The sequence below is a fragment of the Rhipicephalus microplus genome, chromosome 7 (assembly GCF_043290135.1).
Source record: "Rhipicephalus microplus isolate Deutch F79 chromosome 7, USDA_Rmic, whole genome shotgun sequence".
NCBI lineage: Eukaryota > Metazoa > Arthropoda > Arachnida > Ixodida > Ixodidae > Rhipicephalus > Rhipicephalus microplus.
In genome coordinates this window covers 42,875,932-42,903,574 of record NC_134706.1, presented here as the reverse complement: position 1 = coordinate 42,903,574, position 27,643 = coordinate 42,875,932, and the positions used below count along the sequence as shown (strand labels likewise).

The following is a 27,643-nucleotide window of genomic DNA, read 5'->3' as shown; positions in this document are numbered from 1 at the left end:
CAGGAGTAATTAGCTTGGTCATCATTGTGAGCCACAGATGGTACTGTAAAAGAAAAAAACAGATGAAGTGAAGACACTTGATGAAATATCAGCTTGTGGGTGCTGAAGGGGGTTGTACTATAAAGGTACACATTTTGCGTGCAAAATGCACGGCTAAATCTGTCAAAGGAGTTGCATTGCACCGACATATTTATTGAATGAGCTCTTCACACTTGAAGAAGTGTAGGCAATGCTGAGGCTTTGAGCAGCAGCGTCTCAGAAGGCTCCCGGAGGTGGTGTGGGTTCCACATTTGTTATTCTGAGCACCCAGACTCCGACGCGGGTCGCGATGTTCACCGGGGGCGGCGGCAAGTCTATCAGCACCAGCTGACCCACTGGTTTCCACGTGAGTCGCGGGGCATGACCTATGAGCTGCACGTGTGTTTTCGCGTTGAAGTACATTGAGCCGAGCCGCAGAAACCCGCTGGCGGGCCACTGGAGCAGGAAGGCGTACACCACGGGACCCTTGTCGGGCACCGGGGTCGTCGGAGGAGGTCCGGTCTTGGGGCGGAAGTAGCTGTCGTGAGGGTCCGCCATGGAAGAAGTTGGCTCGGTGGGTGGTAATGGGGCTGGCGGTGGGAAGTCCGAGGTCGTGTACCTGAAATGGATGAATTGATTTGTTAGATTAACGAAAGCACGTTTATTCCCTCACAAACGATTCGCGTGAAGAGCAAAAAAAAAAAAGACTGCTTACACTGCATATGCAAAGTTCGATTGCCAGTGATGAAAAGGCAAACATTTTTGCGTCAAGAGCGAAAAACTTTATATTCCTTCCAGCGGCTGTGCGTTTTGTTTCCCAAATTCAATCAAGCAGAATAAGCATTGTCATGAGCTTTTGAAGAGAACTAGGAACAGGGGTTAACGACTACTACGGCAACATATACAAATTTAAGAGGACGTTAAAGAGGCAACTTCTGCAACGCCTTCAGAAAAGCGTTTGCCATCCAGATTCATATAAAGTGTTTTTTTAAACTAAACACTGGACAAAAGTAGAATAATTAACTTTGACACAGCGCAGAAAAAAAGTTTTGAGGGGCAATCATGATGATACTAGAAGCAGATACAGTGATAACAGCGATACGGTCAAATTAAAGCCGTCTTGCTTGTACTTTCTACATTATATAAGGTGTTCAGCGCTACTCTTCAAGGTCCCCTGACAAAGAATTATTTGTTTGGTACTGTTCTACAGTGATTTAGAGGTTTCTGTTCGGAAAGTATGAAACCGAGTTGTAACAGGTCTACCAATCTGTATATACAACCGATATTTGCTGGTTGATACTAGTTTTCTGCACTGCCAATCCTTCGCCCATGGCCTAAAGCCACAAGAAACTAATGCCCCACAAAGCAAAAGCGCCTAGGATCACTTTCCTTCGAGCATTCATGTCGGCAAATGAACAGTTTTCGAATCAAGGCCCGGCACGAGGTAAAGGTTGAAATGATACTGGTGCTTCCGTGTTTGAGGCCTGTAAAGCGCGTGTCTTCTCAAGGATATGAAAAAAAAGCAATTCTGGCCTACTAAGCAACCGGTGCGTCCTTGAAAGCAGCCTGAGAAATGAGCGAGAGGGGCAGGAGCATAGCCAGAAATCTTTTCCGGGAGAGGGGTGAAGGGCAAATGTTAGATTTCGAAAGGGAGAGTACATCCTTGACATGTTCATTTTTACTTCTTTACGCTATGGAGAAATTTGCGGGAGGAGGACCACGGGAGCGGTATACCACTTCCTGGCTGCACCCACGGAGAGGGGTGAGAAACTGCACTCCTCGTCGGGTGCCAGTCTAGGTGCTGTGTTCACCACACTAATCTTCCATGACGTTGACGATACTTGTTTCACTAGTGAACTTTCACACATCATCACGATTTACGTCCTACTTGTGGCATTGTTTCTATATAGGTGCTTACATCTCACAAGCGCATTCAAGTTTACATGAACACGAAACTGAATATTTTAGAGCTCACGTCCCCCACATATATATTTTTTTTTGTGGGAAAGGGGTTCTACTAAGATACACATTTTGCTCTTAATATCACGCCCCCAATCATTAACTCCCTGTTTTCTTGATGAATCTGCCTGCCTCATGTAGAACAGGAGTATTTGATTAGTGTATGCATTAATGGCCATTTGAATGACCGTTTCAAAGTCATATTTAGTTCTTTTTTAGGTCATGTCATTATCTTTCATACATTATCTCATATTGTCTGCAAGCAAACTGAAGAAAATTGTACCAGCTTCTCTTGCCGAAGATTTGTTTGCCATGGAGTTTGGTTTAGTGCGTAGAGTTTCCATTCAAATTTAAGCTTACGTAAACATATACACGTGTACCTAAATACCAGCAACTTGATTCTGTATATATCTCTCAATAGCTCCTTCGACAGGTTTACACTCTTCTACGTCCCTAACGGCTGAGATCGAAAGACTGCGAACCCAAGGAAACAGCCCGAAGCCATCAGTAGCATATCGGAGCTGATAGGGAGGCATCGTATTTCTAGGACACAATTGCTTCTTTGTTTGTTTCAATCTCTGATACATATTGCTACGCAAGTATTACAGGTGGACTGTTTATCGGCAGCAACCTGTGACTGCAGTACACAAAAGGGGGTTGATGACCACACTGTTATTTCTCGAATTGTGGACTCTTCATATCTGATGTCAATGAATTCCTTGCGCTGTTTTATCCTGGAATCGTCACACACTCACACATTTCCTCTAAACAACAGCGGCTTAGCAAGAACATTGACCACCTCCGACTACAATGGCGTGCGACGATAACAGGTGTGGTGAAGACAGTGAAGCTGATAACACGCAGTAAGGAGACGCCTTATGCGCCGCCTGTTCTTTCTGGGTATTCAAAGCAAACAAGGTGTAGAGTTCTCCTATAATGTCTTCCAACACGTGGCATGGAGCGTGTGTGAAAGGTAGCACCGACGCGGAAGATATCCGGGTGTTTTATAAAGGGGGATCACATATCTTGCGGCAATATTGGGTCCTTTCGCGGAAGGGACAACTTTCGTCTCTGATACCTGACTACTGCAATTGCCGAAGTTCTTGTTTGTGCGATATACGTAGATTGTTGTGCGCGCGACTTGACTGAAACGCTCAATCAGGACTCTCAGAAGTGTTGTGGAGTTATTCGTCGTGATTCATGGATTCAAATTTCTTTTCTCAATTTTCGAATATCGCGCAATATCCCACCAGACTGCAGGAAAATAGGGAAATATCTTGAAATATAATTTTCACAAGTTGAATATTATGCTTATTTTTTGCACACGCAGTAAGTTTCAGATAAATGACTCAAGCTGTTCACTATTACGAGCACTTTAATGCTTAGTGAGGTCTGGAAAGGAAAGCGACAGGGCAGTTATTTTGTGTGAAGCTCAGAAACGCATCTTGCCCATGAAAATTGTTCAGTTATTTTTGGCGCGTCCATTCTCACCCAATAGCATAGTACGCTTGGAACATTCACCAAATTCTCCGTTAAACTGTAATTCTAAGCAATCGCTACAAAATCAGAACCGGTAGAAATGGCGTAGTACTTGAAGTTTGCAGTGTGCTACATGCTCCGAACGAGTCCACTGAGTAAAATATGAAACAATAACATCTGTAAAACCCCTACTGACATTCACACGCGATATTACACTTGTAAAATAGCAATCTCGAGCTTGATCACTGTAAACCTTGTCCCAATGAGTCCTGTACTTCGTTGCAGAGTTCTTCCATTTAAAGTAACGAGTGCCTTCTCGTAAAAGAACATCCTCTAACTAAAGTGTAATAAACGTAACAAATGCTTTAGTGTCACGGCATGCTTTATTTTTTCGAGTTCATTAACAAGTACAGGCCTACGTACTAGCTTTGCAAGCGCAAAACTGGAAAGTTTAACGAATTCTGCTTGTTCCCTTCACCTCTGCAGTTTGCATCTTTTTTTATTTGCATATAGGGCCTCAGAAATATCATGCTCTTTTTTTCAATGAGCTGGGAACAAAAAAAAACAATTCGCTGATGAATGGTGTCATAGAACTGGTATCGCTCATGATTTGATGACCTCAAGAACGTCTTCTGTACGTATACATGTATGCAGCGCAACACATGTGCTTCTATATATCTGTGTACTCTGCTGTATAAAATATTTGTTAATCAGCAAAATTCACTGCTCAAGCGTTACTGTAAGCGAGGTAAACAAGCAATTCTAATGACGTGGGTCATGCTATCTCCTCCGCTGTTTGTTCTCGCTGTATTACTGTGGCTAGCTCGAAGTCTCAAGTATTTCTATTTTATTGCTTGCAGTAAATCGAGGCGGCGTTATATAGAATTCAAAATGTGCATGAACTTTCGTTTTAAATACTGATAGAGCACTTGCTGAAAAACTGCGAGAATTATTTTTGCGTCGCCCGCACCAACTTTCCGCTAAAAGTTGTTCGCTTTCTTTTGGCTTAAATTCCTGGTAAATAGTGTCGGTTTTCCATAATAAGCTCCCCCGGTAGGGGTGGAGTAGGGGGGGGGGGGAAGCTCAGGTTTCACAATAAGAGAATTGTGTCCCTTTTCACTCTGTTTGTTCCAAGCAAAGTGGGAACAATAAGGTGCCTTAAAGTATAGACAAATAGGAAAATATTTAGTCAAATCAACGCCACCACACCCGCATTTTATCACACCACAAAATTTCTGGCTATCACAAAGTAATCGGACACCTAAATTAGGAGTATTGGTTTTGTACTGTGTGACATGGTTTCACTTTGCTTGCAAATTTCTTAGTTTTGGCAAAGCATCTTTTTTATTGCCATAACGGGCAAGTGTTTTTCTTTGCCTTGTCAATCATATTTTAGCATATTTGCGATGATGAATAATGACACCGGGGCTCTGCCACGCGAGCAGCTAGCACAAAGTAAAAGACGGAGACGGTTTGCTGGCTCTTGAGCAAATACTGTCTCTGTTACGTTGTATTGCGTAACTCATAATTTAGCCTTTAAAAAAACGGAAGGTATTAGGAAAAAAACACACGAAGCAAGCTCGTAACGCTTGAATGCAAGTACTTTTTCACGAAGAATTGACTCAAGGGCTAAATACTAAACCTTTATCGCATTTCTTTTCTTCGGTGTTTTTGTCCACTCTTTGTCAAGCTAACTTCATCACATTGTTATTTCATCCCCAAAGTGAATTTTGTTCAGGGGTGTGTTGCAGCAAGCAGATATATCCCGCTTCTTATTACGTTTCACCTTTTCTTCTTGTACCTTTGCCGTGTATCGCCTTAAAGTATGTCTAAGCGAAAACTCGCCGTACCACACGTCAGCAGAGACCGAGTCGTTCTGTGCTGCCCACGGCTTGCTGGCGTAGACCGCTTCGCCGTGCAGTGCTAGCCAGGCGCCCAGGGTGGTGAGCCGTTCCTCAAACACCATCGGGATGCGGCCGTCATGAGTGGGGCCTAGCGTGATGAGAAGGTTGCCACCGCAGCTGATGGTCTCCACGAGAGTGGCTACCAGCTCGTGGTCCGTGACGTAGTCTTTCAGCTGAGCGTTGCGTCTGTAGCCCCACGATGGTTTATCTAGGGTCATCACGTTCTCGAACTTGTACTTCTGTAGAGTCTCTGAGAAATATTTTGGGGGTCAGATGCTGCCATTGTTTGAGAACGCGCGGTTATGAAACTCAAGAACATTATCAGCGCAGAAAAATCTGAACGCTGAACATTGTCTAGAACCATTTTAACGGATATTGATAACAAATCCTCCATCAATCTGCGATGACAAAGATTGCACCAGACAAAAACGAAAAGCGAACTTTCCAACCTCCTCACCTTTTTATTGTACTGTTATCCGTTAAAAGATTAACTGATTTTGAATGCGTAAAATTCAACCTCATGCTTTCTTGCGAGACACGTACTACTTTGCCTTAGTTTTCCGTTACAAAGTGCTCGATATACTTTCTTGTGTTTCTGGGTTCACAAACACAGCCGGTGCCCATCAACGATGTCTCAGGCTGTTATGAGGCTGATAATTTATTTCTAATAGTGGCAGTATTTATCATTTATTGATGAAAATTTCTGCAATCTGGCGCCTCTGGATCTCTTGAAGTCTCCCGATATCGTCAAGCTGCCTTTGAAGGTTTTTTTGGGGGGTTGGGGGGCGTGGGTCCCCCTTGTCTTTTGGAAAATTAATTTTTATCCTGTATATTGTTGTGAACGTGACATATTCTGATTATTTTGACATAAAAGCACGTACTATGGTTCCAACAAAGCCGGGTTTATGCCCCTCACGAAGTTAGCATAAATTCTCCGTACCACTACAATTTCATAGCGTTGCCTCTGTGCAGCTTGCAAGACAATGTGAACAAGCATATAATGCACCCACGCGATTACTCAATTGAATTATCATCAGGCTGCCACTATTGGATACTTCAAAAAAATGCTCTGTCGCTTCTCTAACGCGGTGCCATATACCGGTCGCTTGAAGACAACTGGTACACACGCCAAATTCAGAAAAATTGATATGTCTATTGAGTTAAATAACAAATGAACATAATTTCGATATTAAGCGGCTCTTAAGATGAGTTTTATAACCAAAAATCATGCATTCTCACATACGGTTCAATGAGAGCTACGTATGTTTCATATAGCCGGACAGTAAGCCCATGGAAACGCGATTTATTATAAGCAGTCCTAAAAAACCGAAGGTCACTGCAACATCAGTGAACAAATATTCTTACATGTTTCCTCTGAGGACTAAGAGTGACCTTTCGAAGCCAATATTTCGCGTTACTGTAAGGAATCACACTTCACGAGAGATCGATATTTGCGGAAATGTCCCTACAGCCTACACACTCGAGCGCTTCGAAATGTTAGCTCGGAAGACATTGATGCAGTATTGAAGAAAGAGGCCGATCTTTGCAAATAAGGCATTGAAATATGGATTGCCGGCTCACGTAGCCGAAAGAAGGCTGCATTCGCCGGTGCATACGAAGCTTTATGACCAGCATTTGTGACGTCAAAGGCGAGAGCTAGAGCAGAAACCGTCGGTGGATATGCAGTTCCATGTGAATTTTATATTGGGAAGCACGTATAATATGAAGCGAGCACTTCTCGGACGAATAGGGAGATCATCGCAGTGAAGCAAAATTCAGGATCTTTTTGCGTCGACAGCGACGCAAGAAGAAGAGAGTCAACACAGTCCCGTTCCAAGAAATGCTAGAGAAATCCCGGAATCTAGTGTCAAGTCAATAACGTTGATAGACGACTCCTTTACGGGGGACACTCAACGTCCTTGCGAACAATGAGGTCACGTTCTGATCCGCGTGAGTCGAGAAAACTGATGCTTTACCCAGAGGTGATGGTATGCTTGCTTCGAGAGCGTCTAGAGATGGGGAAACGGTACACTACACGTACGTGTCTATTTAGAGGCGTATATTTTCCCTTTATTTTTTAAAGAAAAAGCACACGACAACTTGTGGAAGTGGGGAATGGGATAGTGCAGAAGAGCCGAAAATGCCCTGCATTGAGGGAGCAAGAAGAATTAAGCCAATAATGCGATCAATAACTAAACGCGCTTTACGCAATCGCTTCAATGCAAAAAACATGACACTTGTCTAGAATGATTTCTATCTCTGGTGGCTATATCAAGGCCCTCAACCGAGCTTGTGAGACTTCGCCAGTAAGTTGCATAGTTCAGGGTTCCGCTGTTAGGAGGAGAGGGTGGGGGGTCCCTTTTCACGCGAGTAAGTGTTTGCGGTTTGTGTTTGGTCTCATGTCCTGCGTTCGCTTTTGATTGCCGTCAGTTTGTGCAAAAATAGAGTTTTCTAAGAAGTAATATATGTCGAGTCAATTCGAAAATTACACAGGTGCGTTTTTGCGCTAAACACAGAAAAAAAAGGTCGACCCAAGAGATCTTGAAAAACTGGTTTGATCTAGGCGAGGGGCGAAGCTGGTTCTCCTAGGCGAGGGGCGAAGCTGGTTCTCCGACTATAAAAAGCATGACCAAAATTTGCAGATGGCAAAGCACGGGCACTCTCAAAGAAGACGGTATTCAGCTGTCATCTACGACATGTGTTTGATGCCTATTTTAAGTCAAATGGGTTGTCGACGGATGCAGTTTTTGAGAAAACTGAGCTTTCTATTACAAGTTATGAGCTTTTTGTGTGCATGATGTGTGCTGCCGTTATTTTCAAGCACTGTATCGGCACTTTTCGTGCTATACGGAATGCTCTGGCGACTACATTTGCCATGCTGTGGCCTCGTCGCTAGATAATTTCAGCGTCTTTACCCACACAGTGACCGAAAACAATGGCAATAATATGAACTGGTGCACAGTACGGTGTTGTGTGGTCCGATAAGACATGGTTCAAATCAGCTATATCTAATATGTGGCAGTGGCTATATATATATATATATATATATATATATATATATATATATATATATATATATATATATATGATGACCAGTTGTTGTACCGGTATGCATTAGATGATCTCATCTACTGTGGATAGAGGGAAAGCCAGAAATTTTTTGAAGTAATTTATAGAGACTAAAAAACAGCTTGACACACACACACACACACACACACACACACACACACACACATATATATATATATATATATATATATATATATATATATATATATATATATACACATATATATATACAAGCCGAAAGCTTCCTAAAGTAGAATACACATGTGTAAGTAACAGTGTCACCTCCAAACGGATCTCACCACATCGAGAAGTTCAATTCAGGGGCACTACGAAAAAAAAACTTTAGAAGCACTTCTCTATCGAAAAGAAATGGACAAGCAAAGCATGTCATGAACATACCAGAGCTTCTACTCTTCTTTATACCTTTCTTCATTTATTTCTTTTCATCCGTTACTGTTGGTTTTGATTGGTTGCTATTGTGATGCCGCCTGCGCGGTTGGTGTCTTGCCAAATCAATCATGTTCTGACGTCGGTGCCGGAAAGTGACGGGATCTGTTTAAAGTACGGCAACAGTGAAATGTGGGGACGGGGAAAAAATAATCACCTTGATAAAAGACGTATATTAAGGAGAAATACCCGACAATGATGCCAAGGAAAGTATACAGGGTGTTAATAAAATCAATTTTCTATTATATCTGAACAAAATAAAACTAGACTAAAACATAACTGGCCACCGGCAGAAACCAAACCACCGACCATCGAATAACCCTTCTGATGCTGTTATTCAAAATAGGATATCTTTCATGCCGGTGGCAATTATTATTTTCGTTGTTTTTTTTTCTTTTATATGTGGATGCATTTCTATGTCTACCTATGTCAGGCATCCGGCGGCATCCGTTCGCTGGCAGGGGTTATCTCTCCACTTTCACTCCCTCTTCCGTAGCAATAGCTGCAGGCGCGCGCGCTGATCCGTGCCCCTAGCAACCAGAAAAGGTGGTGCGGGCGGAGTAACGGAGAGTGAGTGGAGAGGAAGTGTGCGCTCGGGCATGTGAGGGCGCTCGCATCGTGGGAGTTTAGCGGAGCTCCCACGTGTGTGGAGAAGTGTTGCACAGTGGCCCTCTGGAATTGGAATAATTTCGGATTCATTCCACAATTATGCAACCCCGACACGGAATAAGAATACAATGAGAACAACGCTTGGAGGAACGGAATCGGAATGAAATTAAGTCTATTTTGCCAAGACCAGAAAGTGAATAAAATTATGTCTTTTTCTGAAAATAGAGCCTGTTTTCGTCTACGCCCTACATTAGTAATAAGAGCCTTGAATCCAACATTAAAGCTGCATTATTAAAATAGCTTCTCTGATTACAAGCACAGCATATTTATAAGAAACGGGCCTACTACGATTCTGTCCTGATATCAAGTGTGCTTCTCTGAAGCTTGTCGCTAGTCTTCGCGTACTCGCGGTCGAGCCGAACTACGACAGCAGCATCACCCCCCCCCCCCGCATTATTGCGCCTTGTGATTTTTTTCTCCTGGGCGGATCTTCAGCTAGTCCCCAGCTACCTATTGTCTTCCCGACTCTTCACTTTTTTGTGCTTGCTTCTGTCACCATCGTTGACTCGGGAACATATTCAAATACAGGCTTCTAACATGATGCGTGATGGCTTGATGCATTTGTTCACTGAAAGATACTAGCTTTTGCACCATCTGACCCCATACAATCCCCCGCACTTTTTGCGATACTGCTTTTCTGTTTATTCACAAGGGCGCCTTCACCCGAAACTCTGTCGGTGAAGGTCTGTCGGTCAGCGCAGCACACAGTTGCACACGACGATCTATCCTGGAACCCACCTGAAACAGGAAAGCCTACGTAACTACGGCCCCGACAGCGTCTCCCAAGTCCCGGCTCTGAAGAAAGCGCACGTTCTGTCTTTTCTAGGATGACGAGAGGCCAGGGTGACAGTCGCCGCTGCCACGTCTGTTGGTGGCTGGAGAAGTACTACCATAATGCACTGCCACATAGGCTACTGCGTTCAGCGGTTCACGCTTAAGCAGATAATATTTGTGAAATGCAACACATAGGGAGACGGTAACTGTCTTATCTCACTTTTGTTAGCCAACCATTCAACAAGCTGTCTGGTCATCATTCGGGTTTTAAAAGTGAACGCGAAGCGCTAATTTAGCTCTTAACATTTTGGCGCAGAATTTCGATGAATAGAACCAAGATAAAGCTTTTTTTTCTGCACCTTTTTCCTTGTGACCTTGATTGCAGCATTGAAAACTCCCGAGGATGTATAAGCATTTCGTTTAATGTCAACCTAGTGACCAAAGAACAAGTGACCACTAGTCGATTCTTTTCGGTAGATCAGGCGTTCGGAAAATGAAGCCCAGGAGATCAGGCGTTCCTGAATCTTGAGCTGAGAGCTGGTCATCCCGCACTCACAGTGCTCGGTGATGGAATCATTTTATTATTATTGTTACCTTTTTTTGTAACTACACTCGGCTCCTACGACTTGGCATATATCCGTGTTCGCATCGACAAGCAACTCAGACATTGGGCAAGAGCGTATTTTACTACACCCTCAATGGCTACTACTGAAATATCATGCTCCAATTAGTCATCTAAGGCTGAGTAGTTGCTCTGTCAAAGTCTAAAGCGACAACGCATTCTTTAAGTCCGCCTTTCGTTAGCCAAAGCCAATAGGCTGGTGTAAAATTTTGAACGATATATCGAAGTCGAAGGCTGCAACGAATTCTCTAGGTGCGCTTTTAGTTAGCCAGAGCTAAAGGTAGGTGGTTGTAAAAGTGTGAACAAGTTGCCAATTTGTAAAAGAGAAAACAAGGCATAAGTAAGTGTACAAACAAATGCATTATCCCAACGGATACTAAACGAAGAAATAAATTATTCCTGTACGTTGGTTCTCACGGACATCCCCAAACGAGATGGGTGAATACTTCCTCCACGGCCTGGTCTTTATCTCGCGAGCAGTTCAGTACCCCAAACATAACAACCTTTGGACTAAGATGGCATTGCATACCTATGCACAGGCGAACACAGAAAGTTCTCCTTGCCTCGTTCATGCTTGCGAGGCGCGCTTAACAAGCGTGAGTGCTGACAAGCAGTGTGGCCATGTCTTCCATGTTGGATGCAAAGGTACAAGGTGCCCGAATGGTGGTTCACTGTTTATAGCAGTACCACAGATGTAGAGCGTTTTGTTCCCCATTAATCCAATTTTAGTTTTCTTCCTAATCATGACCGCATGAGACCCGGGGCAAAACATTTTAGTCTTCTTGAACACTACTTTTGTATACATGAAAATAGGCTATGTTATCAGTTTATCATTAACAAACTAAGCTTAAACAAATAAAACATACTAATTTGTTCAAACATGTTGACCATGCCAATAATAAATGTAGCGAGAAAACTAGCCTTAGGGGAGTTATAAGGGTCGTTTTACTGCAGGAGATACAATAGTTATTGTTTGGTTTAACGTCCTAAAACCACCTTATACTATGAAAGACACCGTAGTGGAGAGCTCCGGAAATTTCGACTACCCGGGGTTCTTCGACGTGCACCGAAGTGTAAGCACATGGGCCTCAAGTATTTTCACCTTCATCGAAAATGTTACCGCTGTAGCCGGGCATTGCACGAGATATGGCACGAAGCTTAATCAACCTTGGTAACACGTTTTACGTACTTTTGCAGTTTTTAATGCCTCTCTTGACACCCTATTTATGGGGGCTTTCATTGCGAACCCAATAAAACTATCAAGAAGCATTTCTGACAATGAGTAATTGCAGGAATGAATTCGTACTGCCCCGCCATTGTCGGAATGGGAATGACCAATTTTTCTCAATTTGAGAAATAAAAAGTAATGAAATTGCAGCAAATCCGCATTCCCCGGAATGGAATTGGGACGGAATAGAGGCGCCCATTCCGCAACACTAGTGTGGAGTCAGTGTAGGAGAGGGTAAGTGCAGGGCTTCCACGCTTCTTTCGCCATTCATTCTCTGGTCTCTCTGCGCTCCAGTCTCCCTTCCGCTCACAGGTCCATATATATAAATGGGGCGAAACGTGCGCCTCAATCTGGACAGTTCTTTTTTTTCTTTTTTTCTCTTTTTAATCTCATTAAAGGCGGCAACTGGGCTGCCCACTCTTTCTTGTCGCCGTCGCACTGCCAGCCTATCGCTGTTTCCCAAAATGTATTACAGTTCACTCAATCAGTCACCTTACATCTCACCGCCTGCTCGCATATCCCTTCGTACAGGCCATTGCTTAAGTGTTGCTCGTCCTCAAACCCGTACTCTCACCTACTCGTCTTTTTTCCCACGCATCATTGTAGGCTGGAACGGCCTTCCCCACGCCGTCGTTGCCACCACCAACCCAGATGCTTTTATTGATGCTGTAAAAGTGCACCTCTCATCCTGAATGGTCATGTATCATCTATCCTTACTGTACACCCACCCATTATGTAATGCCCCCACTTGGGGTACTTAAGGAAATAAAGTGAAAGTGAAAGTTCACTGGCTAATCTATGCGTATAGTCTCACGATAAATCACAAGTACTGGGGGTTTATTAAACCACTGAGTAGCTAGCTCTAGGACGATGCGTCAGTCGTGGCTGGCTCTAGAGCAGAGAAGAAGCACGCAATCTTCTTTTTTACTCCAGATTGAGGCCCCGCCGCGGTGGTCTAGTGGCTAAGGTACTCGGCTGCTGACCCGCAGGTCGCGGGATCAAATACCGGCTGTGCCGGCTGCATTTCCGATGCAGGCGGAAATGTTGTAGGCCCGTATGCTCAGATTTGGGTGCACGTAAAGAATTCCAGGTGATCGAAATTTCCGGAGCCCTCCACTATGGCGTCTCTCGTAATCATATGGTGGCTTTGTGACATTAAACTCCACATATCAATCAATCAACTCCAGATTAAGAGCCACTCTTGCAGTCGACCCACTACGTGTGGATGGCATTATCTCCCTTTCGAAAAAAAAAGTCACAAAAGAGGGAAAGAAAAGTACATAGCACCACCCTGATGTTACAACATAGGCACGTGAAAAAAAAATTGAAAATTCGGATAAAGTGAAAGTAGAAATTAAAGAGCGCGCCTTTATAGCAAAAGTCAGTGAACGAAGAAGCGAGTTCACCAACATAAATAAATAACACAAAGAACGGTGTGCGGTAAAGAAAAAAAAGTTACGAACGACGCGCAATAAATGGTTTCATGCGCAAAACAAGAAGGACGTCCGGCCTCGGTCGTGTCCTGCTCCGTGCCTGCGGTGTTGAGTCCGGAAACACTTCGTAGTTCACGTCACTGACGCGGCGTAACACTTTATACAGGCCAAAGTGCCGGCTCAATAACTTTTCACTAAAACCACGGCGGCGGACGGTCGTCAACACTTAAACTTGGTCTCCAGGGCTGTGAAACACTTCCTCTGTGGCGGGTGTTATAGCAGCGCGTGTCTTGGTGCTGTTGCTGGCCGATGTGCAGTCGCGCGAGCTGCCGGGATTCCTCAGCACGCTCTGCGAATTCTTCGGCGTCAGTTGCCAACTCTCTTCGCCTTGGCATGGTAGCATAGATTCAAGCATGGTCTGAACTTCGCGGCCGTAGAGAAGCCGAAATGGCGTGAATCACGTGGTCTCTTGCACGGCGGTATTATACGCGAAGGTCACGTAAGGTAAGGTCCGGTACCATGTTCTGTGTTGTACGTTGATGTACACTGAGATCATGTCTGCGAGGGTCTTATTCAGTCGCTCGGTAGTCCGTTGGTTTGCGGGTGGTACGCAGTTGTCTTTCGGTGTGTGGTGTACCTCAGTTTGAAAATTTCGTCCATAAGCTGTGCCGTGAATACCGCCCCTCTGTCCATTATTATACTGGAAGGAGCACCGTGTCGTAACACAATGTGTCGCATCAAAAATTGTGCTACCTCAGAAGCCGTGGCTCGTGGGATCGCCTGCGTCTCAGCGTAGCGTGTCAAATAGTTGGTCGCGACGATCACCCGTTTGTTGCTGTCCGCAGATAGCGGAAATGGGCCGCGAATGTTCATGCCGTCTTGGTCGAATGGCGTGCAAGGTGCTTCAATGGGCTGAAGCAAACCAGCTGGCTTAACAGACGATTGCTTTTGGCGCTGATATTCCCAACAGGCCTCGACGTACTTCCTGACGCTTGCTGAAAGTCCTGGCCAATAGTACCTCTCGCTCACTCTGACAAGCGTTCATGAGTAGCCCAGATGACCGGATGTGGGTTCGTCATGGCAAGGGAAGAGAACGTCGTCTCGCATGTCTCGGGGAACCACCAGAAGGTAAGCACGGTTGTTCGAACGAGCGTTTGTCTTGTACAGCACAATGTCTCGAAGGCAGAACGACGCCAACGAGTGGGATAAATGACGTGGTATGATTGCGCCCTGGCCCTCTAAATGATCGGTGATTGGACAAATTTCTGCGTCATCTCGCTGCCGTTTGCTCAAGTCTGATGAGCTAATGGCGCCCAGGAAGCATTCGTCTTCTTCTGCTTCCTGATTAACGACATGAAGGGGTGCGCATGACAGTGTGTTAGCGTCTTCATGCTTACGGCCGGACTTATAGACGATGGTGACGTAAAATTCCTGCAGCCGCAAGCTCCACCGTATTAGCCGTCCTGAAGGGTCGTGGAGGCTTGCCAACCAACATAGGGCATGGTGGTGCATCACTATCTTGAAGCGACGACCACAAAGGTACAGGCGAAACTTGGTGATTGCCCACACGACTGCGAGGCACTCTTTCTCCGTAGTGGAATAATTCACCCCGGCACGGGATAGAAAGCGGCTGGCATAGGCTATCACTCTTTCGATGTCCTCTTGACGCTGAACGAACAGTGCACCGAGCCCAACGTTACTAGCGTCAGTATGGACCTCCGTGTCAGCGACATCGTCGAAATGAGTGAGAACGGGCGCTGATTGCATACGCTCTCGCAGTTCATCAAAATCTGTTTGTTGCTCGTTTTTCCAGACAAACGGCGTGTCGTCCCTTGTGAGACAAGTCAGAGGTTCTGCTATCTGAGAAAAGCCGTGAATAAACTGGCGATAGTAGGCGCACAAACCAAGGAAGCGCCGGACGGCTTTCTTATCGACAGGAGCTGGTTGCTCCTATTACACTGCCTAGTTTGTCACACACAATTTTTAGCCACTAGATGAAGCTAGTCCTTGTGAACATTTCCGTTGTGTCTTCTTGTTGCATGGACACAATTTTCATTATAAAGCTAACCCAACAGGCTCAAAAGCATTCGATTATCTGCAGACGACCGTATTTTGTTCGAAAAATATCATCTACAGCTGATCAAAATGTATTACAGACAGCCCTTATGGCCATTGATAACTGGTGTAGTAAACGAAATGTGGTGCTCAACTCTGAAAAAAAAAACTGTTCTGTTACGCGTTACGAAAAAAACAACAACTTTCCGTCACTTTCAGCTATACCTTTTATGGTAGTCCGGTATTACAACTAGATAAATATAGATATTTAGGCGTTACTCTTAGCAGCAACCTTACGTGGACAACACACATAAAAGATACTCGCACAAAGGTGCTTCGAATAATACAGTTTCTGAAGAGGAAGTTACAAGGTGCTCCTTCTAGCATAAAACGTTTGTCTTTAGAACCTTCATTCTGTCTAAGCAAGAGTATGCTGCAGTCATAAGGGACCCTTTAACAAACAAAGATGTTACGCTTCTTGAAAAAAATACAACGAAACAATACAAGAAACAAGAAAAATGCTGGATCATTTATTGTTTTTATACAAAGTTAGGTGAGGGCAATTTCCCTTAAATGCACTTTGTTGTGTTCAGCCAGCCACTTCTAGGAATATACTCGCCACAAACATGATAGATCCTTGGCACCCGTATTTGCACGAGCTAATTGCTTACAAATACAGGTATATTTCAAGAACAATTAATTACTGGAAATCACTGCCCATGAGATTTTTTTCGGCTGACAATTTTGCTATATCGCTTGAAAATCATCTACTTGGGAATTAAAGTGTTAAAATATGTTATAAGTTTTGTTGCTGTTTCACAGATGTGACTTATGTTGGCGTATAGATACATGTTTTCTTAGTTTTTTTGTTTTTTTTTGCTGTTACAAATTACTTGATGTTTTCATGCCCCTCTTACCTGGACAAAATGCTTGTCTAAATGAAAAATAAATAAATAAAATCTCGCACTTTTATGCAAAACAACATTATCATGAACGTTTCGCAAGTGCGTGTAACGTTTTCTCTGCGAGATTTAAGCTTGCTCACACCGCTGTAGTAATTACGCAGCCGTGTTCAGTTGAACGCATTCCCTTCAAGTGGGAGAGCCCGTGCTTTCTTTATGCTACGCAAATATTGTTTCACAGAACTAGCTGCTCAAGAACTTTGTGCATTCTACAGGCACTACGCATAAAGAAAATGTAGTCGGAGTAGTCTGTGTTTAACTTGCCTACATCGTTCTAGACTAGTGTACCCTCAATTTGGGGGGGGGGGGGGGCGAGAATAACTGTATCCCTCCTAGTTTATCGAGTTCGAATGAAACCAAGTTTCGCATTGGATGCCAAAATGCAAATGAGGCTGCGGCGTGATTCCCATGACGATCTGCTATTGGCACTAGGCTTTCCGGGCGCAAAGGTGGTAAGTATAATAGTTGTTGGAGTGTAAAATAAGTACTCCACGGCCACAAATTTTGTCAAAAAGTTACAGCATATATCCACAGTGTCAATGATGATGAGTGAGGCGAAGCGTCCATTGTCTGTCTGTCGATCCTTCTGTTCGTTCGTCCATCCGTCTGTCCACACGTCCATCCGTCCATCCATCCATCCGTCGGTCATTCCATAGAAACCACCCCCCCCTAATCATCAACTATAAAAATACCATACCATCGTCTAGTGGTTTTATATACTATATCCCTTACAGAGTCACAGCTTCATCTAGTGAGCAATTCATAAACTAGAGCTGGCTTCACACTATGTACTATTGACGGAGGAGAGAACAACCCGCACCCTAAAGAGCGTAGCCCCTAAAACCTGCATCGTTCTTTGCATCTTAAAAATTGATGTGGCAGGTGCGACTGAGTAAGGGTGTGAAGAGATTTGACACCTTCTTTGAATGATTACACTGTGTCAAATCCCCCCCCCCCCCTGTCTAACCCCCCTATCTTTTCACGTGTAGCACGCCTCGCTCCAAGGTAGTGCGTCTCGACCAAGGTATCTTCTAATTGTCTACCCTGAAGACACAGTCATGCCTTTACGATCTTCTCCTCCGATATATCTTTGGTGGGCATGATGTGATTGAAATGTCACTTCACGGCTAAGTAACTCGCCCTTCTATATTGGAAGATAGACAAACCGAGTTCCATGGTGTTGAGGATGTTTCAGCTATAGACCGATGGCTTGAGGCCACTCCGCCTAAATTAGTTGATTGGCTTGAAGCAATTTACTCTAACTCACAATAGCTTATGCCAAGCTTGTGCAAAGAAAAATAAATACAGTTGGTCTTGACCATAGCCACGTTGGCGTACTTACTAGGATTGTGACCGTCTTTGCAGTTCCTAAAGTCGCCATGTTTGCACCAAAGTCCTTTGCCCCAACGGTCATTTGCGACCACTGTATCTCGAACAGTGCTGCGGGGGACAGAATCACACGTGTACAAAATTACCTTTATTTACTATAGTTTAATAAATAATGTAGCTCTTTTCAGAGTTGTACACAAGAGGGCGTACAAACAAATATTTTGTTGAAGAAAATAAAAAAAGGAAAATGCCCAAAACAATTCAACCATGGGGATGATAACAGCATAAAAGCATAAAATGAACGCGGAATATATGTGTTCTTGTGGGCGTTGAAAAAAATGAAACTAAAAAAAAACATAAACCAAACAGCAACAAAAAATATGGCTCCACCTGTCTGAAGGGAATCGTGAGATAATACGAATGCGTTCTGGTGCGTCCAGAACGGTGTTTCACACGTGAGAAACCAGCGTTAGAAGAATAGTGTTTGTTTTCAGGGGCGAAGCTCCTCTTAGTCTAACCTTGTATTTGATCACGCGTAACCAAGAAAAAAGGAGACGAAAAGAACGCAAAAGAAACGAACAACCTTTCATGTCTCATTTTCTGGATAGCACTGCTCTGAGGCTACTCTACAAAGTGCCGCTACTCTTCGACTGGCTGTTGTGCACGATTTGCCCGAATTCGTGGAGAACAAGTGCCTCTCCCAGTCTCCTAGATAGTCGCCGTACCTGGCAGATCGTTAGTGCGGCATGGACAAATCAGAGCGGCGGGCATGCTGAAGATGCTTGCGCTCGGCTTCCTTCGCTCGCGTCTCGTCGGTGTTACTCGCGCGCCGTCTGCAATCTAGAACGCGGTCGGACGCATCGATTCATGTACGGACGCACAGACACATGGACGGATGAATGCGCGGACGCTTGGCCCCACTCATCATCATTCACTCTGTGGATATGCTGTGATTTTTTCTTACACCGCGCAGCCGACAGCGCCGGTCACCACATGTGGCGTTCTTTTGCCGAGAAAAACGCGGTATGCACATCCAGCTTTAGTAGCTAGCGTGACCTGTTAAAAATTTCTATGAAGTAAACAAAACAAACAGCGTTCTCGGCGTTGGCGTTTCACAGCGGCGTCTCGAGCACGCATTTCCGGGTTCTTCAGAGGCGCCCAGCCAGCAAATGGTAGAGAGTGAGGTGCGGTTGGACGAAAAAGTGGGGCGCAGGGGGAGAAAGTGAAGGGCGAGAGAAAGAGCAGCGAATCACTTCATTTACCTTCCCATACACTCTCTCGCACCACATGCTCCAGTTGCTAGGGGCAAGGATAAGCACGCGTGCCCGAAGCTGTTGCTATGGGAGCGGGCGGTGGACGGATCCCGACGGACACCGGACATACCCCGATTAAGAAATGCATTAGTATTTAAAACATACAGATGGAAATAGTTTAAGCTTTCTCAGTGACGCAGTTTCCATATAAGCGCACTTGTGCCGTTTTATTTACTTTTTCAATATCGGATGTAGAATGGTGGAGTAGCTTGTAGGCAAGTGTATATAAAAAACAACATAGCATTGACAATGAGGAGGTTTTGTGTGTATATACTGGAAGTTTTCTCACAAATTTACATTTTGTAATGTTTGGTTAGGTAAAAATACAACTAACCTTAAAATGAATATATACCCGTTTACACAACGCGGCATGTATTTCAGGCTATGAATAACATAATGACACAACATATTCATAAGTGTGTGCTACGTACCCTGCCTGGAACAGTGCTTATTGTAACCGTCCTATCATCAGTGGTATCCACATCGACATGTTACAAAATATGAAGTGACACATGTGCTTCAAGGTAGGTATCTTGCCAGGGCACAAGGTTATCTAATGCAGCTAGTTGCTGCCTATGTTTCAATATATAAAAATAGATTTTCATGTATTTTTCGAGTTCTCGTAAATAATGTGTATCTATCCAATAAGAAAACAAGCTAGCAGTAGCATATGTTAAACATGTTTCCGAACATCAACAAAGTGACATTTCTATTGCTCGTAAATGTACAGCAACAAGCTCGATTTCTCGGAAGAGTACCTTCAATTTCGTTTCCTATGGTGTTTTTGTCTCCGATAATTTATCTATAACCTTGTCAGACACACCATCCATGTATTCAGAAGCTACTTATCTTTCTTTTTTTTTTTGAGGGAGGGGGGAGGCGCTGTTTTTGTACTAGTGGCAAAACAAAGTGCCCAATACATTGTGCATCGAAAAAAATTAGCACTATGTGTAAAAAGGGTCTCTCTTTGAAACCGATATGTTGCACAGAATTGCATTCAAGCCATTCGGTGAAATCACAAGGATGTTCTGTAATTCTATCGACGTGCCGTGTTATAAGACAACGTCAGTATTCCTAATTTGTTTTACTCTAAAAAATATAACAAAAACAATTGGCCTGTATCTACAGCCACAATGTGATTACGAACATCTACGAACAAAACATGGCATATTGCAGAATATTGAAATAGTGATTTCGGGGTCAATAAGGATTGCCTACTAAAAGTTGCACAAAATAAAACCTCACTTTGCTTCATTGCAACGTATTATCGAGTACCCAATGGCTATGTTGTGCGAATGTGACTAAGTGGCAGACAGTCAATTACGTTTGAAGCCTGAAAATCATAGCCACTTCTTCAAGATTACAATGAGGGCATATCGGTAACGGCTGTTGCAGTTTAATGAGCCACATTATTTTGTACTCTTTTCTCTTACCTGTTTGTATAGAGCCAAGCCAAAAACTTAGGGCTCTCCCAGTACGCGTCTGGTGCTTCCCAATCACCGTCTGCCCAAATCACTTCCGGCTCGTACTTGAACACCAGGTCGTGTAGTTCCGGCAATATCTTGAACTGCACGGTACGCGATGATACGGTAGTCAATATATTTCGATCAGGTTTTGTCACTATGTTCTATTTCCACTAATTAGTGGGCAAATTACCGTCATATTTATTAATGTTTTTATTATCTATCAGAAAGAAGATATGTTTCCTCACGTCTCCGTACTTCTGTCATGCGTAAGATGACGCGCTTTTGTTTACAACCTTTCTGCTTTATGTTGCCGCCTTGGTTTTCCATCATGTCCCGCAGAGCCTACTCTATCTTGGCTTCTATGTGCAAATATCTGAGGCCATCGACTGCCTCGACATATACCTTATAGCCACCCCCTCTCCCTATAGTCTCTTTGACCTGAACATGAACAACGGTCGAACTATCTTAACGCAACTTCATTTTGTTGATCTCCAGCAATGTATGCTCGGTTACTTTTGTTCCAGTAGTAACTTCGCTGGGATTTCTGTAGCAATGTCAGATTAAAAAAACATGAAAAATACATATTCTCTGTGAATAATAAGCAAATCCGAGTGACGGAAGGCTATTATTGCGCAGCTTCAATTTATTATATTTCTGCTGAAAAGCTATAGACAACTTCAGAATGAGCTGAAATGTGCATTTCGCGAATTCAAAACGTGTCATATTGGTTTAAATATAATGTCTAAATTGTCGTCTTTAGCTTACATAGCAGCGGTCAGCTTCTTACTTGTCTCGCAGTAATTCGACGCTGGATGCAGCTTTCGACGCTCCTAATTAGCATGGTGGTGTCATGCTAGTAGCCCTTACAGGCTACTAGCCAGGCTGTGCCCTTTACCGGCTGTACAGGCTGTGCACTTTACCGGCAAGCCAGCGAAAAAGTGCCATGAGCTATATATGGCCCGAATAGAAAACTGAAAATAATGGTGACGAAGAATACGAATAAATATCTGCCTCGCTCCCAGTCAGACGCTAGTGTGTGCTTTATGTATTGTCTGCTCGACTAGTGTGCTGTCCTCGGCAAGTATGCGCTGTATTGCGCACCACCCCGTGTCACTTATAACACTCTTAGGTTCACAAATTTGCTCCACACCGCATTGCGGTTCTAATAAAGGATGTGGCACTATGACTACCGAATATATATTGACATCGCACACTGAAGGTGGATTAATTACGAGTATTGCAAAGGCGTAACTGAAATGAAACTTTACTTGGAAGCTAAGTGTGGAGAAGCAATTAAAACGAAAGTGCCGAGTTGCTCTCCGCAACCATTTGTCACTGCCAGTTTAAAATAATTATGCAGAAACACTCCTAAAGGCTTTCGATGGAGGCAAAAATGCTGTAGGCCCGTGTGCTCAGATTTGGACGCACATTGAAGAGCCCCCGATGGTCGAAATTTCCGGAGCCTTCCACTACGGCATCTCTCATAATTGTATGGTGGTTTTGGGACGTTAAACCCCGCATATCAATCATCAATCACACTCCTAAAGTGGGAACTGCCAGAGGTAATGCAGATAACACTGAAGGCCATAATAGGAAGCGCTTGTAGTCGATGGTAACCACAACCATAAAAAAGCCACTGCTGTCATAATTTAGCCATTACTAAAGCATCTCAGTCGAGCCCAGGGCTTGATGTATTGATATACTGAGACCGATCGGCGCCCCTCGATTGGTCGCACGAACCCAGCGCTTCTCGTGTTGAGAGGCGTAATCAAAGCATTGTGCGTTTGGCGCCCTTTTGATAGATGGCGCCACAAGCACAGTGTGATGTGACGAAGGAGCGAGCTGGGTGCAAGGCGCCAAAGCTTAGAATGACCGTGTTGGCGTAATATACGACGTGTCCACATTGGTAAGTCGCACCGACCACTGTCGTGAATATATATCTTTGGCGTTGAGAGGCTGTGTACTTCTAGGAATAAGGCTGCGACGGAAACAGGCACTTGAATCAGAACATTAAGTTACGGCTAAGAACACCGAAACAGACATGTAAGTCAGTCTGAACATCAAATTGACACTAAGAACTCCTTGAAAGATCGACACATGAGATTCAGTAGTTCTGCAGTCGCTTCTCAAATCGGCGAATGTCTCACTCGATGGGACACATTAGCGATGGTATGTAAACCTCACCTGATTCAGCATAGGTCACCTATAATGGTTAACTTAGCTATCCACAGGTAAATACCGTCATGATGCGTTTGACCACTTTTTCCCAAAACAAAACAGTAATCTGTTTACCTGACGATGATGGTTATAACGGTTTCATTGTTTACGCCTTCAAACGCAGTTATACGCTCTTACGTTGTCGTGCTTCCAATTTTAAGGGGACTTCCAAGTAAAAACAAAACAATGGAAAAAAGCAAACGGGCAGTAAATTATATGTCATCAATATTTCTCTAAGAGATGTGGTTCGCTTCAATGTATCACGTAACAGGATAAATCATACTGTCAGAAATAGATGACGTATGTGGTGTCCATATGCAAAGTACCTAAAATGCTTTCGAATAATAAGTCTTGCAGACGCTGCATATTTAATTAAAGTTGTGTTCTGTGGCAACCCGACATAAGGGCAATAACCGCGTTTCCGGACCATGCGGCAACGTGGAAATAATTGATGTGCTTAGTTTTTGGGATGACAACATCATTATTAAGTAATAAAATGTGACGCTCCTGTAATAAGTGCGCCAATTACCATACTTCAGACAGCCCTGCTCTGAAACATATCTGAAACAGTTGAACTATCAGGGTCCAGTGTTATTGGTGCTACTGTATACTTTGGCTTGCTGTTTTATAGCCTTCAAAAAACCAAAACTAACAAACATTTCTCCCTGATTACCAGATGGCATACATTTGAACGTTTGCTTTAATCAAGATCATGACGCTAATGTTGATGAATTGAAGATAGGAGCCTCCATGCAGGATTTTCTTATTCAAGTATGCGTATTAGTTCAGGACGTGTTGTCGAAATAACCTCTCCGCTTCTCTCATCGTTTCAAACTAATTTATTTTTCAACAACTGTTGCTTCGAGTGCTCCTAAATATAGCCCTCTGGGAGCTACAGTTCGGCAAGAGCCTGTGTCATAGCGTTCTGATGTACAGGTAGATACAATCAACACTTTATTCGTGCACTCACGTGGATGAACTCGTTTGTCTTGAAGTTGTTCTCCCTGTCGTCAATAAAGAGTGGGTTGAACCACTCGTAGAGGGAGTAGTAGACGCCCAGCCGAATGTTAGTGCTCGTCTTCAACGCCTTCGCGAACTCACCTGCGTATGTGGCAGCAAGAATTCGAGAGATAGATAGATAGATAGATAGATAGATTGATAGATATACAGATAGATAGATAGATAGATAGATAGATAGATAGATAGGTAGATAGAAGATAGATAGATAGATAGATAGATAGATAGATAGATAGATAGATAGATAGATAGATAGATAGATAGATAGAGTACTATACAGAGCGAGAAAAAATTACATGAGCTCTACACGCTGCAAACGAGAGTAGGCCTATTACTGAGCCTTCAAGTTTTACTCTTTCTTTTTTCTCGCTAGTAAGACACTATACCATAGGCATGGCTGCTAACTATATATATGGCTATTAACCAGGCAAGCTCTCGTGTCACCTAAGAGATCCCGCTTCGGTCCAACGTCAACCGAGTTCCAGTTCCACGAACGCTTTGAAGGCCATAGTGTGTAGCCCTCGAAGTGCTTCGCCGTGAATACAGCGTACCTGCGCAGGTTATGAAAAGGTGAATGAGTCGCTCGGCGCTCCTGTGGCAATGACCGATCACGAAATTGGACTCGCAGGTAGCTTGCTACTATAGACCATCCCGTAAATATGGAATTTTGTAAAGGTGGAAGGTGTTTTAGAAGGTGTTGAGAAACACGATTTCATTATTTTTCCTAGATAAAAAGTTTTTTCTCCCTAGGGTAGAAGGTGTTTTAGAAGGTGTTGAGAAACACAATTTCATTATTTTTCCTAGATAAAAAGTTTTTTCTCCCTAGATCCGAATTGCGAGGAGGAGGGGAGGGGCAAGCTACGGGCCTGGAACTAAGGCTAGTAATTACCTTAATACCTAAAGCTCTCTACTGAAAGCTGCATTTATACTTCTTCAGTGACGATCACATAGAAATATACATGTGTGTGTGTGTGTGCGTGCATTTGTGTGTGCATTCGTGTGTGTGTGTGTGTGTGTGTAGCGCTTGCGCTTGCGCGCGTGTGTGTGTGCGTGTGCGTGTGCGTGTGCATGTGCATATGAGTGCATGTGTTTGCTTGTCATTGACACATAGCAGAGACGTGGAATCCCGTCAGTGGCAAAGGGTATAATAGGCAGATTGTGAGGTGTATAACTAAGTGGTTGCAAGAGCTTGATCCATTTTTAAGCGGGAACCTGGAAACCAGTCCTCGTGTTTGTTCCAGAAGCGGCATGGAATGCAAATCAACTGAGCTGTGCGATCCCACGACTATTTCGCGTAGTGAAAAGGCGAGTAATGTGCGGAAGGTTTTAGAAGTCCTTGACCTTGTCAAACATTATGATTATTATGTACACGATGCTTTTTTGTCTGTGATGTTAAAATATCTCACATGCTTAGAAGAAAACTAAGTGTGATGGGTCGTGCATCGTGGGGAGTAACGCTAATGCGCACGCGTAATGTAGTTAAAAAAAAGCAAAGTTCTAAGTTCAGCGTTCCTCCACGTGGTATCCTCTTACTTGTATACATGTCCCTCTGTTTGTTGGTACCCCATTTTCGAGCTCGTGTAATTACCTCACTCCCGACTTGGCCAGCAGATCTACCCATCGTTCGGCGTTGTAGAGCTCGCAGGTGAAGGCGGTGGCAAACTCTTGATAGGTGACATTGGGCCTGTAGTTAGCGCGCATGAAGTCCGAGAACAGGCTGTTCTGACGGCCCTTCCAGTGGTACCAGAGCCACTCGGACCCGAAGCTTGGTACTGAAAACACGCCCCAGTAGAGGAGCACACCCACCTGGCGACGAGTATGCCCAGTGGAACATTCAGTATCGTACACGCTCAGATAACAATAAATAAAACCGACTGGTGGGCTACAATTGGTATTGGCTATAGGTTGCTTGCCCTGAAACAGGAGATATGAGTGAAGTCAGCAATAGCGCCTAGTGTGGCTTTAGGAAAGATCTGCATCCCAACATAAAACCGACTAGTGGGCTATAATTGGTATTGGCTATAGGTTGCTTGCCCTCAAACAGGAGATATGAGTGATGTCAGCAATAGCGCCGAGTGTGGCTTTGGGCAAGATCTGCATCCCAACTGACAATACTTCTTTTCAATTATTTTGCTTTCTCCATCGGATGGCTGATTCAGCCTATATAGATATCGGCTGAAATGTTATCTTAGGATAGTTTTTAACAGAAGTTTTTGCGAATATGGGCCCTGCTTCATATGCGTTCATACCGACAATATACCTTTAATAATAACATGAGGTAATTCTCCTTTAGATATTTCATTATTGTGCGTTTGTGAAAACCAGAATGTTTCTCAAGTCATAATTTTGTTTTATTTCTCAATTCTGTGCGAATACATACACTGCTTTCACGGCCACATGAGCTAAAGGTGTGTGGTTCGCCATGGTACCTAGCGATATTTGTGTTGTGGTTTTAAGCAGTATAGGCCTAGGGCGAGGCTTGGTTTCCAAGCTCTGACGCGGTAATTTTCTCCAACGTGTCAAGTCCAGGGAAGTGGTGCAGTGCACACATAGCACAATGTGCTTTTTGCTATGTTGCCTGCCACGTATCTTGGAATGTCCATGGTAGTGCTAAGTCATGTCATGTGTGTTAAATCTCTCTCTTTTTTGCACTGTTATACAATAGTGTTCGCGAACCAACCAGCCCACCTAAGAACCCTCGTGCTGACGGTATGACGCACCTTGGCCTGGTCATACCACTGAGGTAGAGGCCTGGTGTCTAGGTGGTCCCAGCGCGCGTAATACTCGTTCGTCGAGCTCGCTGAAGCCATGACGAGAAGCGCCAGCGGTAGCAGCCGGCCCAAGTTAAGGATCGCCATTTTGTCCGTCTTCCAACGGCGGTCCCTCGTTACACGCGTGAAGCGCCCGGGACCGTGGCTGCATTTGCCGTAAGATATGGAGAGAGAAAACCACAACGCACTTCGCAGCGAAATAACAGTGAAAAGTAATGCTGGAATCGATCATCTTTAAGCATGGGACGTGGTTGGTATATAGTAAATCTTGAAAGACGCTCGAGTTCCGCCTACAAGAATAGAACGCCATGAAGTATTTGCGCGACTCGCATCGCATTCTCGCTTACTTACCAGGCATCTCGGCGGGTGCATCAACTGGGCTGCGACAAAGGAAACGTCTGCGCGCGTAGCAATCGTAAAGTGCCTTGTTCAGGTAAAGTTGCTAGCTGCCTACTACGTCACAATTTGACATTAGGCAAATTCGCCAACTACCCCTTACGTCTGTGTTTGCACGCTTATGCAGCTGTACGCCTAGGTGATGCTGTTACGAATGGTAATAGTTATATATGAGCGATTTGTAATGAGTTGGCATTTAACTAAGTAAGTCGTTGCTGAGTCCACATAGTATGACGCCTGGTTCAATTCTTCGCTTTTGCCACACGATATCACATGCTTTCATGCGACTGCTCAAAGTAGATAACATTTGTATTAGTTTCTCTTTTTGTTTTTGAAACAGTTCTAAGGAGTACTGCGTTTTTTTTTTTATAGAATGCCTGCTTCCCACGCAGAAGTCATGGCTTAGATTCCAGCTCAGAGCCATGTTTGCATCTATTACCACTTTTCCTTCGCGGACCACGAGGACTTTCAGCTCGCAACCAAGGACGCCGACACGGATTTTTTTTCGCGCAACA

General features: G+C 44.0%; 1 protein-coding gene across 1 annotated transcript; it reads right to left on the bottom strand.

The window, feature by feature from the left end:
* Nucleotides 1–255: 255 nt before the first annotated feature.
* LOC142767758 (alpha-L-fucosidase-like) lies at nt 256–26,872 on the bottom strand. The gene is made up of 8 exons (XM_075869988.1): nt 26,682–26,872; nt 25,550–25,767; nt 24,406–24,512; nt 23,915–24,045; nt 20,695–20,828; nt 17,962–18,059; nt 5,307–5,610; nt 256–637 (listed from the first exon to the last, which is right to left on the bottom strand). Exons 1-8 carry the CDS (start codon nt 26,817–26,819, stop codon nt 256–258), a joined length of 1,512 nt encoding a protein of 503 aa, XP_075726103.1. The 5' UTR covers nt 26,820–26,872.
* Between the last annotated feature and the right edge of the window lie 771 nt (nt 26,873–27,643).